Genomic DNA, 18,955 nt, shown 5'->3' with positions numbered 1-18,955 from the left:
TAAAAAATTCAAGAACTCACCTTCAAGAAGGCAGACGAACATGTATAACCCACAACTTAGCAACAAAGTAAAAAATTTAAACATTGACTGCAACTCAGTAGGCGCTCAGTTTTTGTTGTTTTTACTTTAGAGGAAATATGTTAATACTTAAATATTTTGTTACTCACCAGAAAGGACACTACCTTAGTGAAGAATTTCTTTGTTTGAATTTAATGTTTTGAAAATGACTTGAATGAACTCTGGTGAAAAAATCAATTAGAATAAATTAAACCTATTGAGAATAACATTGATCAGCTGCAGGAATAAAAACGTGATAAAAAGGAAACACATTATCACTTGTCACATCCCTTATTCTTGTGTTTGCCAATCAAAAAACAGGGTTTGCGACTCACATGTGACTCACTGCAATGTGTCTTGGTGGATTTGTTCTTTGTTCTTCTGGAAGGTGAACGTCATCCAGTCTGGAGACTTTTACATCCTCTAACAAGTTATTCATGCTGTCTCATATTTTTCATCCATAATTCCATCAACTTTGACCAGCTTTGTAGGTTGCAGTTGTCATAGTTTTTACATTTTCTGAAAACTGACGAGACACGTTTTACAAAAATACTCAAAAGTTGGGATATTATTTTATTCTTGTTCCAAGTTTTTCAACGACTTCATCCCTGACCTGTCTCCTTTATTTCTTGGTCTTTGTTTTTTTTTCCCTTAATGTTTTGTAACAAACATTTGATATCTCTATAACTGCATTTACACCAACATGATTCATGCAATAAAAGATCTCTTTAATAAATTACTTTTCCAGTTGGTTGCACTAGGCTTTGTTTAGGAGCATCAGGGTAAACATGGCCACAAACAAATATATCAATGTTCCTTTATATTGTGTCTACAGGCTACATTGTGTTGGTCTATCTAATAAAATTCCAATAAAACATATTTAAGTTTGGGGGTGCAATGCAACAAACGTGAAAAGCAAAGACTATGAAACTTTATTTAGCATTTTGCAGTGATCTATTTTTTCCAGATTCTAAAAATGACTTTTATTACATGTTTTGAATCAATATTCATGAGAACTGGCTACAACAGAACTGTTTTGTTGCACACTAAGCTCATCCTTTCCTCAGGTTTTCTGTGATCCACTCAGCAGGAGCCTCACTTTTCTGTGCAATGTGCTGTCCAAGGTGCTGAAATCTGACAAAAACGTTCCTGTTTGGCCGTTAATCTCCACCAGCTGCATTAGTTTATTTCCAGATCAAATACAGACAATGATTAATGTGAATCTATTGGTTCACACTGAGAGTTAAATTATATAAAACCACAAGACAAAATTGCCACTCATTTTCTAATGGCTGGCAGGCACACTTCACCTCACCTAGAAGAAGTATAATGGCACTTTGAGGCAGACATATAAATTTGAAAAGGATTTGTATGCAAAAGGTGGAGATAGATTAAAGTTAAAGAGGTGATTAATTTGATAGCTGTCCCTGTAGGACATGTGACCATCCACTTGTTGCACAGAGCTGCTTGCACTATTTTTCTCACTCCCTGCGCCCCTCCCATCCTGTCACTGTTTCAGACACGCCCCTGATCCCGCCCAGTTTTCCCCTGAGCTCACCTGATTGGTCCGCTATTCAAGCTAGGTCTTTTCGGTTTGTGACGTCTGCAGTTTCCCTCTAGAAATAGAATTTAATGGATGTAAGGTAGTGTTGCTACACACTCGTGCACTAGTAGGTGACGGTGTGTACATAAAAGTTGCTTGCGATTTTCCATAATAGCAAAGAAGAAGAATTTCCCTCCAAACTCAAACCGGGTGTTAGCGAACACCATCCCTAACTAACAGGAACTATTACAATAAAAACCAAGGCTATTCAAACCCTGGCCTGTTCCTAATCGCATCGCTGTCATGCTGAGAAGCTAAAATCGCAAAACAAACAAAGACAAAACAACAACAAAAAAGCGTCTACTTATTTGGCAAGCCGGAAGTCTTGAAAGCGTGTGACGTCACCGAGTTAAAAGGTACTCGTAAGTCATAAATTCAATATAATTTGTGCTCCATTATGAAACTAAACGGTTTTATTTGTACAGTGCAGATGAAAAGAATGGAGTGAAGAATGAGCTCCTTGTGTGATCATTTACAAAAAGTGCAAAAGTAAAATAACTTTGTTGTGAGGAGGGGTCCTTATCCTGTTAAAAAAAAAATAACCTTGTTAACTGTTTTCTGCTGTTTTCTCCTTGTATGAAAGGAGTCTGGATTTTCAAAACAGAAGTAATGTCAGAATAGATACAAAAAGCAGTTTTGAAACATTGTTTTAACTTGAGACAGTAAAAAGCTGTCCAATCCAAACTGCTTCCATGAGAAGAAGGATTTGCTGTTACTTGTTAAAACAATTTTTGGACGGGTGAATTCAGCTTAACTAGCCCAGTTCAGGCCTGGTTACTGTCAGACCAGAAGCATGAAGAAATCACTTTAATATGACCTTCTGTAACTGACAGCATAAACCGAGCATAAAAAGGACATTTGGCCATTGGTTTGTCTTAAGCTCTAGTGAACTTGGCTTATGGAGAAAGACAGCAAGTCTAGTATTCTCTGACTAAAACAATTAAGGTTTTGAGGTGACAAAGTCAAAAGTTAGATTAAAATCTTTTTGAGATGCTCGAGCTTTTCTGTTGGCTCCTATTTGAAAAACCTCCAACGTGGCTGAATTAAGATGATTCTGCAAAAAACAGTGGGTCAAAATTTCTCCACAGCAATTGTCAGTTGTAAATACTTGTTGCCTCAAACTGTGGCTCAAACAGTTATCAGGGCGTTTAATTCCATAATAAGGCTTCAGTGTAGGTTAACACTGAACAGCCACTTTGACAAGAGCAGTCTGCACTGTGTTGAGCACATAACTGGACTGAAAACTGTCAGTGTTCAAGGCGTGAGAAGAAATGAAGACTGGAAGAACCACAATGCTGTTGTGTTTGGGTTCAGCGCAGCATTCAACACTGTTGACAAAGGATTATGACTGGAGCGACTGGGTTGAACTTTCTGGTACAGAAGTAGACTGGTTTGAGTCCAGAGCAGGTCTGTCATGATGCTGGAGTGTTTGGATTTTAGTTTTCTTCTGTTTGCATTTTGTCAGTTTTCTTATTTATTTACTTTCTTAGGTCTTGCCATATTCCTCTTATTTTCTGAATTCAGTATTGCTCAAAAGTCCTGGCACACATAGTTGATTATTATTGCTGTAAAGGTCTTGCTGTATCTTTGTTCCTTTTTTAGTGGGACTCTACATTTTTTCTGTGTTTTTCTGCATTTGAATTTAGTTTACATAGATTAGTGCTTGCCTTCTCTTGGTTTACAGTTTGTCAGCTTCTCTCATGCTTATTGTTCATGTTTGTGCTTGTTTCCACACTATAACCACAAACATTCACTGACACAACAACTTGTTTGTGTCAGTGGGTAACTTTTGGCATCGACAATAAATAAATAAATAAATCACATGTTGCTCTATTCCTGGGATTCTTCTTATTTAATATTGACATGCTTCTGCTAGATAAGATAATAGCAAATAACATAAGTTACTGGGCTGCCCAATGGCACAGAAAGAAGGTCCTGGGTTTGAATCTCAGCCTGGGGTCTTTCTGGAGTTTGCATGTTCTCCCTGTGCATGCAGCTTTCTCCCACAGTCCAAAAACATGGCTGTCAGGTTGATTGGTCTCCATAAATTCTCCTTAGGTGTGAGTGTGTGCATGCATGGATGTTTTGTCCTGTCTGTCTGTGTTGCCCTGCAATCCACTGATGATGCACAGGGTGTACCTCATCCGTTAACCGCTTGAAGATCAAGGATGATTTTTGCAAATTAAGCATGGTTTGCTAAATTTGCATGGATCTGCCATAACTGTTTTTAGTCATAATATAAACAAAAAAACTGAAGCTATTATTTTTGGGCTAAATGAGAAACCATCAAACTGGTAATCAGGCCTGAAATGTGGGTATAATGATGGACTCAGACCTGCACTTTCAGACACAAATAAGCAGTTACAAAGTCAATCTTCTACCATTTGATTCTGGCTCCCAGTAGCCCAGAGAATAGATTTTGAAATACTTTTGTCAGTCTACAAATCACTGATTGGCTGAACACCAAAATACAGTGGTGTTTAGAGTGAAAACAAAATCAGCTGTGATTTTGTTTTCACACCTCTGTATGTTGCAAATAACTGCAATTAAATCCCCTGGGAAATCGCGTCAGAACAGGCAATTGTGATAAAGGCTTTCTAAAAACAACTGCTAGACTTGAAAATTAAACATTTCTTCATATTTTTAAGAGTGTTTAATGTGAAATCTAAGGGGCCGGTTATCTGAGGAAAACAAGTACATCTGATTTAAGTTGTCTTAATGACGCTATGGTGTCATGACTGAACAATGTTCACCAGTCTCCTGTGTTCATGTTCACTGAAACCCAGAGGCGAAACAAAAACTCAACTGCTGGAGCAGAAGCTTCCGTTCCCATTTTTTTCAGAGGTTGTCGTGTGGTTTGGTCTCCATGTGGCTGACTTTCGGATCTGTTCGTGTCTGTCCGCCTTTTCATTAACATTCCTCAGTTGTGGGTGTGATACCGAGAAGATCTCCGGCGCGCGGCGCGGCGTGGCGTGGCGCGGCGCGGAGCGGAGACGCGCACCGGCTCCGTGCGTTCAGAAGAGGCGCAGCTGCCGGTGGAAGGGGAGTGACGAGGAGGAGCGGAAAAAGAGAGCAGAACCTCACCGCCGGCCACCATTCCTGTACTGGTGTCATTTACCTGCCACAAACCCAGAAGATTTTCTCTTATCTTCTCTCCGAGGCGAAAGGTTATTAATATGTGTTGGATCTAGCGCCTTCAAAGAGAAACAAGGGAAGACCAGATTCATCTGGTGGATGTGGACACCTGAACTGTAGACATGGGGAATATAGTGAATTTATTTTTTTCTATTCTTCTGGTTTTATGGGTCTGCGCGTTTGGGGGCTCGCCCAGTGTTCAGATCGGTGAGTAGCTAACTCACTCAGACAAAAGAAAATTGCGTTAAATAATTTCGCATGAAATAAAATGATGAATTCTGGTTGCTGGATCTGTCATGTTGTTTTTGTGGAAGTGTAACAGGCTTTTTGTCATGATTTCAGGGGGACTTTTTCCAAGGGGCGCAGATCAAGAGTACAGCGCGTTTCGGATAGGAATGGTTCAGTTTGGAACCTCGGAATTCAGACTGACTCCCCATATTGACAATCTGGAGGTTGCCAACAGTTTCGCTGTGACCAACTGTTGTAAGTAAAAAAATATCTTTAGTCTTATTATTTCTTACTAAGATCTAGTGGGAGTATGAGACCCACAAAACAATCATGATCATTCTTCAGAATTATTTAGAATGCAGCTATTCTAAATAATTTCTGCTATTTTAATAAAAGGTTGTCAATGCTTTCTTATCTATATTCTGTCTGCAAACACGCTGAGACTGTGAGCTGGGAGTTGAGGATGAACAGGCTGAGTAGCCAGGGAAAGTTGGTTTCCACAGTAACCGTCACATCAATACCTTTTTCAGTCTTTCACATTCATTAGAAGAGGCTACACAATAAAAATGTCAATCATAAAAGTTCTGCTATTCAGCTTTATTTAAAAGCTCTTTGCAGTCTTTTGAAAGACTGATGGATATTTTCTAGGTACATTTGATCCTCTATTCATCTTTTCATTTTGCATCATTAAAAACAGGACACCTTACATTTTTTACACCATCTCCCAACTTTAACAATGTCTTCTATCATGTTTCAGGGCAGGAATCTGAGGTAAAGAGTGACTGAGGCAGATTTTGTTCTCCCTCATGTTTTTTCTCAGCTCAGGAGGAGCGCTGTTCACCCAGGGTTGGAGAACAGCCCGCATGCACAGATAGAGACAGACATTCTCGGTGCCTGTGACACGCTCTAACACGGCTAATGAGGGCTGATATGAAGCGATTAATTAAAAACCGATGCACTGAAGGATTTCCTATGCATTGCTTAATTGCCAGAACGGTTTTTAGTCTGATTTGAATCCCTACTTTTGGTCCAAACGAAGGTTTCTAGTCACAATTTAAGCTGTGACTTCACTTTAAGACATTTTCTCCTCAGAGTTTCTGTAAGAATCGGCTCTGTTCTCCTGACAGATTTATTTTAAACTGCTGCAGCAAATAGGTCGCTATATTTCGTACATTCATTAGGTGGTTGCCAAGCGACTGCTGCTCTGAACAGTCCCTTAAACATAAATCAAACGCTTCTCATTGGTGCGAGCACTGGTCCAATCGATCCCATTACCATATAAAACCTTCCTGCTTGAAGATGCTCAGTGCGTCCAACAGATCACAGTTGTGTGTTTTATGCTCAGATGATTGTTTCTTGTTGGTTTCAAGAACTTGACAGCATTGCCTTCCCTGATGGGGGCGACCAGCTCTGTGTCTCGGTTTTAAGAGTTAGAAATATGTATTATTATGTACTGTTGGGTGTTTATAGTAGTGGGAGGAGATTACATAAGAGAATATGGTGTTAACATGCATTTCTAGGTCATATATAACAATTTATGTGAAGCATCAGGTATTTTTGTGGATGTTTTACAACTTTTCCCTCCTCAACAAGTGTCTTTTGGGGGAAATGACTCATGACAGAAAAGATGAAAATCTTCAAAGTTTCTTACAATAACCATAATATTATCATTTATGATTGAACTTAGGACATTCTCAATATCAAAATGACATTAATAGCTTTAGTCTTGAATTTCATTTTTGTTGCTTTACCAGAATATCGTCTTTAATTTCTTTCTGCTGTTATCAATGGAACTTATTTAAGGGTTAAATCATCCATCTAGAAAACACTAGCGGTCCCTGGTGACAAGCTGCAGGACTGGTTCATCTCAGCATCAGCAGCTGCTGCTTATAAATGCAGACATGGAAGAAATGAGTGGATTGATGTTGATTATGTGATGTTGAGCTGATTTACAGGCTGTCACCTGGTCTGACAGTCAGTAGAAGCTTTGTTTGCGTCCCCCATGGATTTATCTGGTGGCTTTTAGTGAACTCTGTCTTCATATTAATTGAGTTTTTGAGTGGGAGTTGAGAAGAGGAGGGGTGATACTGGCTGTGGTGAGGAGGTGTGGATGGAGGGAGAGGGTTTGTGGGGAAGCTTTAAAAGCCAGTAGATGGCAGTCTGCCTCACCATCCATGGTGGACTGTAAATTACAGCACTTAAACACCACCGCTTCTCCTTTTGTTCAAATGTGCTCCACGAAACTGCATTCAGGGGAGAATAAAGGGAGAAATATGAAGCTGTAAAAGCAATGACATGTTCTGATAGGCTTTCTGTTACATAATGGCACACTTCAAACCTCAGGGAAGAGAGGTACTTTGGCATTCATTAATCAGGCTACGATAAAGGAAGCTATTAAACGGTAGAAAAGGTACAACTTTATATCAGTGTTTAAAATTCATGATAAAATTTGCTCGACACATAGACTTATGAACAACAACGATCAAATACAGTGCCACAAAATGCTTCAGATTAATTCAACCAAACAGATTTTAATACCGATGATAACCGGTATTATAAAATTATTTAAAAAATAAAAAAACAGTTTTCAAACATTTAGAGATAAAAGCTTTCTGAGTCAGCATGCCCCAATGTGCAAAAACATAAAATGTCACCAACTAGTTTTGGTCTAGTTTCTAGTTTGTTGGCGTTTTGTTCTTCACTTGAAATAAGACAAAATTAACTTACAAGTAGTTTTTCAGAAAGATATAGGAGATTGTTTTAAGTAAATAATTCCTTAATCTTCATGGAACAGGAAAAATTCTGCTGACAGATTATTTCACTTATGAGAAAATATTTTATTATTAAAAAAAAAAAAAAAAGCAGTGCAGTGCTTTAGATGTTGTTCTGGGTTCGTTTTTGGCCTTTTGGACGAGCCACTAAGTTATTGGAGTAATTCCCAGTCAGTTCTGGGAAGGTTCTGTATTTAAAAATAATGGCTCTTTCTCTGATTCATTGAAGATCCACAGCAGATGCCAGTTGATTTGCTTCTCATCTGTGCTTGATGTTCTTTAAATTGGTGCTTTTCTTTCCATTAGACTACTTTATGTTCTACTTAAATAATCTGTTTGTTGTACAAGACTGGAACCGGACCCAACTTTACAAAAAACACAGCTAAACACAGATGATTTATTATGTAAAATCTTCATTTGAAATCTACATTTTGAATTTACCATGGTTATCTTTGTCTGTTGTTAAAATTAATTAGATCTGAAATTTCTATGACCCAAAATATGGAAAAAAATACAGTACTTCAGTACCTATGAATAAGGCCTGTATTACATTTGATTTTTTTACCTGTTCATTTCTTGAAAGCTGCTGACTTATTTAAGCTTTTAATTAACTGTAGTCTTTTATTTCACTGCGTAAGTGTCTGAGTTCCTTTCAGACTTATGAAACTCTCGCTGCTCTTTGCCTGTGCAGAAGCATACTTCATCAACACAGTGTGTCAGAGACAGTGGGTGGCAGAATGACACATTTCTCCATCAATAACAGTTCATCTTCTGACCATGTATATGCAGTGCCCCTAAAGCAATAAATCTAAAGACTTCCTGGATTATAGCCACCTCTTAATCCTGAAAATGACTTCAACAACGTAAAGCTGCTTTTCACTGTTGTGGGGGAGCAGGATAGCCACTTTTTTTTCCTTATATTTCATCTTATTTCCTTGAACTTTTCCATTAACTAATTTTTAAACAGTTGTGGTAGTTCAACTTAGAATACAGGGATATGACTAAATAGAGTGCAAACCTTTAACAAAACCTGTTCTACCTGAGACTGGGGCAAGACAACAAAATACAAAATGTATCCAAAACGGCAAAGGAATATCAGGAATAACAGAATTTTTAACAGTTTGGTCAAAGTCCAGGGCCAAAGCCAATTTATTGTAATTTGAAAAGGGAAATAAAAAAAAATTAAATTCTTGATGAGTCGGGCTGATAGAAATGTCTGAAATGATCTGCAGCCATAATTGGCCAAAAGTGTAAATCCTGACTGAGCTTCCATAAAGGACTGACTTATTGGCAGGGGATGCAAATGCAAATCACACTTTTTAAAACTTGTTCAAATATAAAAGCTTATACCACTCCTCTATGTTGCTCCAGTGTTAGTTTATTTATTCATATTTCTTAACAAGATTGAATGTTTTCTTGTTTAATTTAGTAAGTATGCTGTGTGTAATGTTGAGGACAGGACACAGAACATTAGTTTAACCAGTTTTATTCATGTTTTTTTTTTTTCTAATTAATAATGTTTTCAGCTTACATTTTTAAATAAGCTTAATCAGTTTGAGACGATTTGGATATGATGTAGTTTCTGAATGGTGGTAGGAATTTGAAACTGAGAACTTTATTATGGAAAGTTGTAAAAAGGTTTTCATCTATTCTCCTTCTGTTATTATTTAAATTAAAAGTCCACAAAATGAAATTACTTCCTGAACTTTTCAAATGGATCCTCTTCAATAAAAAGTAGGAGAACATAAGGCCTGAACACTTAGTAAATCTCTCACTCTCTCTGGCATGCAGTCACAATTTGAAAACGTTTCTCTTAAAGTGGGAAGAATCAAATTTTTTAATAACCTAAGCAGATACCAGAACTCTTATTTTGAAATTTTCCTTCCTTTCTTTGTCTTATTGGACAACTGATGTGAAACAATTGCAGCAGGATATTTTTGACATTAAATATTGGGAGCATGGGAAATTGCTAAAAGTTTCTTTTGTAAAACTGTACAAATTGATAGTAAAGCAGCAAAGCGTGAAAACAATTCTTTGCAGGTTCTTGTGTAATTCTTCTATTGTTGAAGCTGGATGATCACCTAAATCCATTTTTAAGGGGTGAGGTGTGATGAGGTGTTTCAAGCTGCACAGTTTAAAAGAAAAATCAGTAATTTCTTACTCTCTTTTCTTACTATCCAAAGCTTCCTTTTGCCTGCCTGAATAATTCCTGTTAATTAGAGTTTTTCAGGTCTACCTTGTAATTGTGCAGTGTTTTGGATTTCTTTTTAAATCCCATGGAACTTCTTATTTTGTCACATTATGACATCAAATTACAAAGTATTTATTGGCCATTTTGCAACAGGCCAACATAAAGCAGTACAGAATTATCATGTCAAAAAATACCTGAAAAAGAAACATTGAATAAAACTTCACCAACATTTAATTTTATTAGCAGATTTGTAACAAATTCTAGCCCAGGTTGAAAAAAACAAGAGATCCAAAAGCAGTCGCTATTGAATGAGTGAAAACTGAAGCTGAAAACACAAATCCAAAGTCTCTGACAAAAATATTTCATTCTGATTTCATATTTTTGGAGCATCACTTGTTCAACCTAAAATGTAGAAAATATTTCATTATAAGTTTTGTTAAAGATCATAAACAATCAATTGCAAACACTAATCAGTAAGCCAACAGATTTTAATCTTTGACTCAGTATAGATCCCTTTCCCAATTCTATGTTCTCTCTACTCCTGTCATCCTGAAGAAACAGAAGGACTTTACGGTGCACATGTTTGCTTTTGCATTTGTTTGCCATAAAAACTAGGAGTCAATGTGCAGCAACAGCAAGTCTCAATGCCTTCATTCCTGATATTCACTTTTACTGAGGCCAAGTGAGGGCGAAGACGTCTTTGACAGCCAGCTACCCATTTAACACTTCAAAGTTTCTGTTTGTCATGGCTGAATCATGTCACACTGCAATTTCATACATTTGAATGCACATAGCATTTCATGAACGCGCATGATTTCAGGGACCTGGCCAAATGATCAAACGGAGGAACCTTCCTTATATGTGCTACTGGGAATTGGTTAAAGCCAATTTATTGTTCACACCTAATTAAGAGCATCTCCGCCATTTCACAGAGAGTGTTGAAATGGTAAATGGGCCCAGCAGCTGGCTGGTCAAAAAAATAAAAAGAGGCTAAAAAGCCTCTGCGGATCTTGGCTTGCCTTGAATACAGCCCCCCAACTGAGCCTTTATCACTGTGTCCTTCAAAGGTTCCAGCTACAGATACAGGAAGATGCAGAGGTCTAAGTTTATATCTACATTTTCTCAGTATGAAAATGCCTTTGCTGTTTGGGAAGATATGTTGTATTTGATTTAGTGGAAGTAGTAGTTTTAACACTTCTAGTTTATACAAACTACATCTAAAACTAGAAAAGAGGGATTTTAAATGTATGATTCATGATGGCAAACACAGTGATAAGATAAGGCATTTAGGTGTTGTGGTATATTTCCTTGTAAGGGAAATTTGAAATTTTGCAACGTGATGCCCAGAAAACAAACAAACAAACAAAAAAAAGCCATCTTCACCTGAGGTCTGCACCTCTGAATTTGGATGTTAGCTCTCCTGCTTGTGCATCACTTTGTGCTGCTCTCTGCACACTGTTTTTATAGACATTATTTCAGATAAATGAGAAATTGGACTTTATTTTTTTATTAACTGCAAGACATAAGACATAAGTGTAAGAAAAGAATGGTTGAAAGTTTGAATTCTGTGTGTAATTCATTCAAATTTTTATGACGTTCTAACTAACATAGATGTCTAATTGATTTCCAGCTATTCACAATTGTTTCTGAATAATGCAATTAGCCTGTTTGCAGATATTTTTTTATTGATCACATCTAAGAAATGCAGCTTGGGAAGCTCAAAAATACCTTGACTCAATCCCACTTGTCATGATATTAACTGGCCTTTCCAAGGAAGGAAAACTGAAGATGTTGGCTTCTTTTTTGGGCCAAAATGGTTTCCACTTTTAATGCATATTTGAATAATTTAGGTATTTTGAAATGTTAAAGCAGGTACTTTACATGTCTTTAGAGGGTGGTAGTCTATGTTGGAAAACATTAACATGTGGCACTAATTAGCGTTGTAAATATCAACTGTTCTTATTTTTAGAGTAAGGTGAACAGTTCCTCCTCTATCTGATTCTCCACAGGTTTGACTTGTATTAGCTTTAAACCCTTTCTTCAAAGAATTGCATACGTCTTTCCTCCAAACATACTAGACACTTGAATAGAATGGTGATGGGTAGATTTCCCCTCTGGTTGACACTTTTTCTACAGATCCTAATTTCAGCAGCTCATTTAAAGCTTTGATCCATTTGCAGCTCTTCGTTGTGATGTCAGCGATTCTGTTAGCCTCGTGTCTGTTTGGTAGACGGCTGCATTGTTCTTTTGTAACAACCTTCTTTCCCTGATGGTCTTTGTTTAAACAAAAGGTTTCATCTGGACTGTAGCCAACACATCCTGGATGCTTTTGTCATGTCACTTAGCTTTTCCACAAACATGCAGAATGTGTTTCAGAACTTGACACCAATGTACACAGTCCTAGTTGGACATTTTCTCTGTCTTATTACTTTAAATTGGGCTTTTACAGAAACTGATTTTTTGTTTTTCTGTTTGCATACATTATATATTTATGCTTGCACAAATCCCGCAAATTAGAAACAGCAGTATGTCATTATCTTTTTACTTTCTTACAATATAGTTGATTAATATTAAACGTGTGTGCATGCTTCTGTCGGCAGAAGATGTTTGATGGGAGTTTATAGGTGAACAGGAGGCTTTTCTAGACATGCTCCAGCACTGATGCTCTGCTGCATTGATCTGCGAGGGTGTTTGTCTTCATTCAGCGAAGCTCATGTGTTTTTCCTGGTGCCCTGTAAAGTCAGGGACTGGAGGTGGTTTCTTTGATGAAATTCTCAGACAGACATGAATTCAACTGAGGAAAGAAGATTAGGAGCCTTTCAGAGCACAGATTTTTGTTTTTTTAATGAAAAGTGCATATTTATGTTTTTATACCAAGATGTCTTCTCTCTGGTTCTTTTACATTTTCTCTGTTTTGTTGAATCTTTCTGTGACTAAAACACCCTCATCAGATTTTGGTCTTTCAAAATTAATATAATACTCTGTAATTTATAATATACTTTATGGGTATTTTATTTTCTGTGGAGTTTCCTCTAATCTACTCCTAGTTAAAGGTATGCATACAAGTTCATTCACCACTGCCAGTGTCTGCAGTTTGTCTCCATCAGAAGACATTTCTTCCCTGATATTTGACCTCTGTTCTAATCAAAGTTGATGTTTCATTTTTAGTGTCATTGACACCATTAGGACACCCATTGTTTCCCCTGTTTGACTGACATTAAGTAAGACAATCACCATAATGCTGTCACCATTGTGCTTGACAGTGTGTGCAGTGTACATAGGTCTGAAAACTTTACCTTGATTCCTTCAAACTATTTTTACATTGCTGTTGTGAAACATTGCAATATCTGCAAATTTTGACCTTCCAATATTTCTCCATAAGATAATTGACTTTCCATGTAGACAGATATAAATTTCAGATGCTTTGAAGGTTTTAACTTTAAAGAAAGAAAGGAGAGAAGAAAGACATTTCAGTTTATTATAGGCTGGACCTTAACTGTTTCCAGGATATTTCTAAGAAGTTTTATTTGGTCAGACACTAAAGACTTTTACACAACTGATTCTCTCGAAGGACAATGACCCGAAACACACATCATAGTTGGTATTGGAATAGATGAAGAAGGCTCACATTAACATTTGGTGTGATGCTGAACCCAACTGCTTTGAAAATTTATAGACTTTGCTTAAAAGCTTGGTTAAGAAAACATCATCCTTATATAAGCTCCACTGATTATGCCCCACTGAGTGATGCAACCAGAATCCTGCCACAGCCTTGCTCACAGATAGGTGTGTTTTCTTTGCAGCTTATTAAAGAACACATTACCAAAATTAGTAGAACTCAATGTATGTTTGTGGCTGGGTGTAGATTATAAAACAAAACAAACAAAAAAAAAACATTTACAGTCCTATTTTAGAAACTCTTATGACACTTTGTACACTTCCTTATTAAACTGCAATTTAAAAATTGTTGTATTTCTGCAGTGATTAACAAATGGCCCGTCTCTCCTAATTTCTAAGACCCGGTTGGAAGTGTAGGGTATCTAAATGGCATCTTGCTGCCAGACAGACACCTGTGTGAATTGGAAATTTCCAATGGATGAACCTTGATAAAATGAGACTCACCTTGAGCCTTTTATAAGGAGTCTTTATGACAGGCACACAGTGTCCTAGTGCGATAAAAGACCAAGACGTGCTCATGTGGAGGCAGTACGACACGTTTTCATTTCACAAATACAATGCTGAACCACTTTTGGCAGTTATGGCCATCAAACCTGGGCACATAGTGTTCATAGATAATATTCGATCAGTGACTTTTCCATTTGCTGATTTTTCTTCTGTATGTAGGTGATTTCTTTATATGTTGGCTTACAGCCTCTGGGAGCTGCAGCTCCTTTTATGGAGCCAGAAGCATCAAGCTGGAATGCAAAAACTGATTTCAAGTAAATAAATTGGTTGCTAAACAAGAAATCTGTGGCGCCATGGGAAGATCAAACCCCTAAAGAAAAATACAGAATAAAAACCAGAAGCTGGAACTAGCAGCATGCAGGAATGTAATATGGCAAGGATAAAATCATTAAATCCACAATGACATTGACAATTAGAGGCTGATAAGAAAGCAAATAAAACAGAAACATGACAAGGCAAAGAGAGATATGGTTTCCGCCAACAGCTGCGTCAACAATAGCCAGGTCAGCACCCATGTCCCCTGGCAGGAGGAATCGCTGTGTATTGGACTGGGAGAAAGAAACAGATGCTTACTTCACACAAACAGGATGGAAATATTCAGCCCAATACACACTGAGCTGGTAGGGCTGCAGAGAGTGACAAGTTACAGCAGGCAAGCGACAGCTTCAGACTCCTGCTGGCTGTCAGCTCCCATTTTAACTTAGTGGAAGTTAATGAGAGTGGGTCAAAGATAGTCAGTGGTTACAGATAGAGCCTGAGTCTAGATAATATAGCTTTAAGGTAGTTTAATTTGACAGGTATAGTCTTTTCAGCAGCAAAAAGTACATGTCTCCCACATCTGTTGGCAGCTCCAGTCGCCCCGCAGTGACAGAACAGCAGGAAGTACAGCGAGAAAAGTTGGCTTGTCAGATGCATTAACTCATATCAGATGAACAAAATATAATCAGATCCTTATCCCAAATTTTTGTCTCTTAAAAAATGACATTTCCACATTTGTTTTTAACTTTAAAATACTTAACTTAATTTAACAGTTCACTTGTTAATTTTAGGATATATGTTAAACTATGTTTTGAACAATAAAATTGATGCAAAGGGACAAAAAATTACTTTTTTCTCTTATAGGCAGATGAAGAACAAACTAAGCCTCTTTCCAGGTTAAGCAAGTCCACTATTAAAATTCATAAACAATGCAATTTTATTAATGTTATAATGACGCCTATGATAATAGTTCTGTTCAAGAGTAAACAGATTTATTGCTAACTGCATTTGTTTTTCTTTTTGAATAATGATTATTGATCTATTCACACATTATTAGGAATCATTCTAGATAGATCTCAGTTTTACTCTCGATCAGCTGATACTTTCACATGATAAGGTAGAGTCATTCTGCAGCATTTGGACATTAAAGCTGCAGCAATCAGTTTGTGCAGCTCATTTTCAAATGCTATTGCGAGCTTCTTCAACTTTCATTTTCTTGAATACATAGACGTGATTAAAAAATGATCTGGAATACGTTCATCTATTTACTATCCCTATTCAGGGTCACAGGTTAACCTGGAATCAGAAATCCATAAATATTTTATATCTGGCAAACTGGTATCTTTAAATCTCTTAGGGGAATCCATGCCATAATAATTATACCCATAATAAATCATGACTGACAGAATTTACATAACCATGATGCATCTTTTTTTTTTTTTTTTTTACCAATATTAGTAATGTTTAAGTGTCTTCTCACCATTCCAGGTTCCCCTTTGTGTTCTGACTGCACCGTGAAGCAGTGATCTGTGTTTTATTCGGTCAAAAGCAGTCAAATTTACATAAAAGTCTCCCAAAGTGAGGAAGACATCAAATGCCATGAAAGAACTGCAGCTGCAGCCCCACTTTTACTTTTTAATGCTCTCTTTGCTGCTGAAAGCTGAGGCCTCCAGAAGGTCACAACTTAAGCTGGCTTCCGCTTGACGATGGAATGTTGTATAAATCTTCTTCTGCGAGTGGGACGCGGTGCTGGCACTGTTTCAAAGTGTGTAGGCTCTGGAAAAGACACGATGTCAGGAGTGTTCTCTAAGCAGCTCAGGGGAGCACTAGATAAAAAAATGAGGCAATTCTCCGGAGCTCCACTATTTCACTCGGTAAACTTTTCACTGCAAAATGAAAATTATTTGCATCTCATTTCAATTTCATAAATGTGCAAATATGATGTCTCTGTCTCTGCCATTAGACTCAGTTATGGTATTACCACAAAATAACATGAGGTAATACATTGTTTTAAATGGAAATTTTTAGATTACATGCAAGAATGCCCAGATCTTCTTGGATAAAGCACTCAAGCAGCTAATTGGACATCTCTTTGAAGGCTTTCGAGTCAGATACTAGTGAATTTAAAATAAATTGGTTCCTTGAATAGCTCACAAACTCCTGCCTCCATAGTTAATATATCTCAAGATAGAAGACCAGGTATGGAATGCACATCAATATCAATATTGATATACAGGTGATAAATGTGCAGCAAAATTTGTTGACCTTTTCACAAAAAGAAGGTCCAAGAGATTAGGTGAATACACAAGGTGTACGTAAAGAAGTGGCCAAGAAATGAATATTAATTTCATTGTCTTGTTTACTAAAACTGCTAAATAGAAATTGAAAATGGATAAGAAATCAGTAAGAAGCTTTTGTTATTGCTGGAGTTAGTGATAGCAGACGCACAATCACATGTTTTTATGTCTATTTGCTTTCCTGTGAGCTTGTTCCTGCTTATCTTCAACAAACACTGCGTAGCTGGTTGCTGTGGAAGCCGTTCCTTCAGGTCCTGATTAAAGCTGTGTCTCCATCGATGGCCCTCATTTTGTTTCTGCCAGTTTCCAAGATCATTAGAACACAGAACAGCAGATCCAAAGTCTGCGCTGGTATTTCCACTAAAGGTCAGTGGATACATGATATGCTTTATAACAGGAAGAAGATGAAATGGGAACAAAGCTGCCGTATGTGATGAATGGGCTTGTTTTGCAGGATCAATCTGGTCAAAGAAATCTGCAATGAGCTTAGTGGGACAGATTGGTTCGCCAGCAGAGCACAGAGCATTTGTTTGTTGTAGTCTTTCAGATATCCTTACTAAGGTGCAGCATCTGAGAATCCAAGAATGCTTTTCACAAAGAAATGTTTGATGTTTTTATTCTTCTGAAAGACTGATCAAGTCATGCAAGACTGTCATTAAGAATAGCTGATTCAACTGCTTGAGCTTAAAATGGATGAAAAATATAAACTATATCATTTGCAGTGAATAGAGAACTTCTAGTTTTAGTGAACTTGTTTGGAATTTGAAATGATGTTTTCAGGTTGCAGGGACATTTCTCAGCTAAGACGAAGCATAAAACCAATATCAACCATGCACACAACTACTCTCAGGGTCAAGTCCATTAAATAAACCCACATTCATGCTTTTGTACCAAGAGAGGAAACTAGATTATCCAGAAAAACACAAGTCATCTGAAATAGCTACCATAAGAAATCCAAATATGTATTTGGTGTATTACTTTCTGCAATTTAGTTTAAATCTGTCCTTGTTTTATCCAATCTTAATTGTTTCAGTGGCTTTAAGGATTAAACCTCACTGGTAAAAATGCTTTACAGTTGAGCACATCAAGACTTCAAATTTTACTCCCCAAAAATTACAATCGGAGAAATAAATATTAATACAATTATTCACCAATATTCCAGTTTATTATATACTCACCCTGTTCATATATCCAGTAATTTAAAGATAGTTTAATTTTTCTTAAAATTAGTATCAATAAAGTAATGATGATGTTAAATGATTGGACTGGTCCAAAAACAATATGTTGCCATTATACTGAGAATATACTGTCTGTTTTTTTTTTTGTTTTGTTTTCTTTTGTTTTTTTTTGTTTGTTTGTTTACATTGTTTAAAATCACACCAAAGGTATTTTGCAAATAAATTTGTATATTTTTTTGAATAAAGTAATCTTCAACTTCCTAAAATGATCAAGACAGCAGCAACATGAAGGCAAGTTATTTTTGCCTCCTTGTTTCTTGCCAGGCCACAGCTCTGACCTCCCCGGTGGTGAAATGTGTTTGCAGAAGCTTTAACAGCCTTCGACTGGAAGACCTCAAACTGTGAGAAAAGGTGCAGCACTCTGGAAGGTCAGAGATATTAAGCAGGGACCTACCTGACCACTCAGGGCTCTAAAAGTAAAAGTAAAAAAAAAGAGAATACAAACTCCATGTTGTCTCTTATATAGATTCAACCTAACATTAGAAGTTTTATTATTTAAAAAAAAATCTGAATTTGTTTCATGATGGTTGGGAGTTTCTGCTCTGAAAGTTAATTTTTCTTCCATCAATGAGCAAGTAGCTTTTCTGAGGCTCAGCTTCCAGGTTCATCTAAATCCTTGTGAAGGCATACCTTATGGAAAAGTTTAAACACAAAAATCACATTTAGAAGATTGAAGCTGAATCTAAAATGTTAATACTGAGGTTTTGAATGCATGTGCATTCAGCAAACTCTGTTTTGGTAGCATTTAAATCCTCCACTATAGAGAAGCCTCCTGGATACAGGTCAGTGAATAAAACCAGAGGGGGGAAGAGAGGAGAGAAAGACTCGGAGGAAAGTGGAATGAGAAATGAGAGAAGTGAAGCTCAGAAGGTGATAAAAACTGGGCCGCTGTAAACGAACAGCCGGAAGAACTGCTCAAGGGTGCACAAAAAAAAACCTTTCACAGTCCAGTCAGCCATTCAGATGCATGACCGGGCTGTTGCTCCAATGCT

At 37.1% G+C, this 18,955-nt stretch overlaps 1 protein-coding gene across 10 annotated transcripts in view; it reads left to right on the top strand.

Annotated features, from left to right (window-relative positions):
• The first annotated feature begins 4,570 nt into the window (after positions 1–4,570).
• The window catches only part of LOC129360298 (glutamate receptor 2), a 43,322-nt gene continuing 28,937 nt past the window's right edge, over positions 4,571–18,955 (top strand). For 7 of the 10 annotated variants that reach the window (XR_008606013.1, XM_055030423.1, XM_055030425.1 and 4 more), the window contains exons 1-2: positions 4,572–5,002; positions 5,138–5,278. Coding sequence is in view for 9 of the 10 variants with exons in the window: in XM_055030423.1 (XP_054886398.1) it covers positions 4,918–5,002; positions 5,138–5,278 (226 nt within the window). In the remaining variant the exon portion in view is untranslated. Of the gene's footprint in view, positions 5,003–5,137; positions 5,279–18,955 lie in introns of all 10 variants that reach the window. The other 3 variants (XM_055030421.1, XM_055030419.1, XM_055030418.1) reach the window with 3 other exon arrangements.

Source organism: Poeciliopsis prolifica, unplaced genomic scaffold, assembly GCF_027474105.1.
Source record: "Poeciliopsis prolifica strain line A6 unplaced genomic scaffold, Auburn_PproV2 SCAFFOLD006, whole genome shotgun sequence".
Taxonomy (NCBI): Eukaryota; Metazoa; Chordata; class Actinopteri; order Cyprinodontiformes; family Poeciliidae; genus Poeciliopsis; species Poeciliopsis prolifica.
The sequence above is the reverse complement of the archived record's forward strand: the minus strand, read 5'-3'. Positions and strand labels throughout refer to the sequence as shown.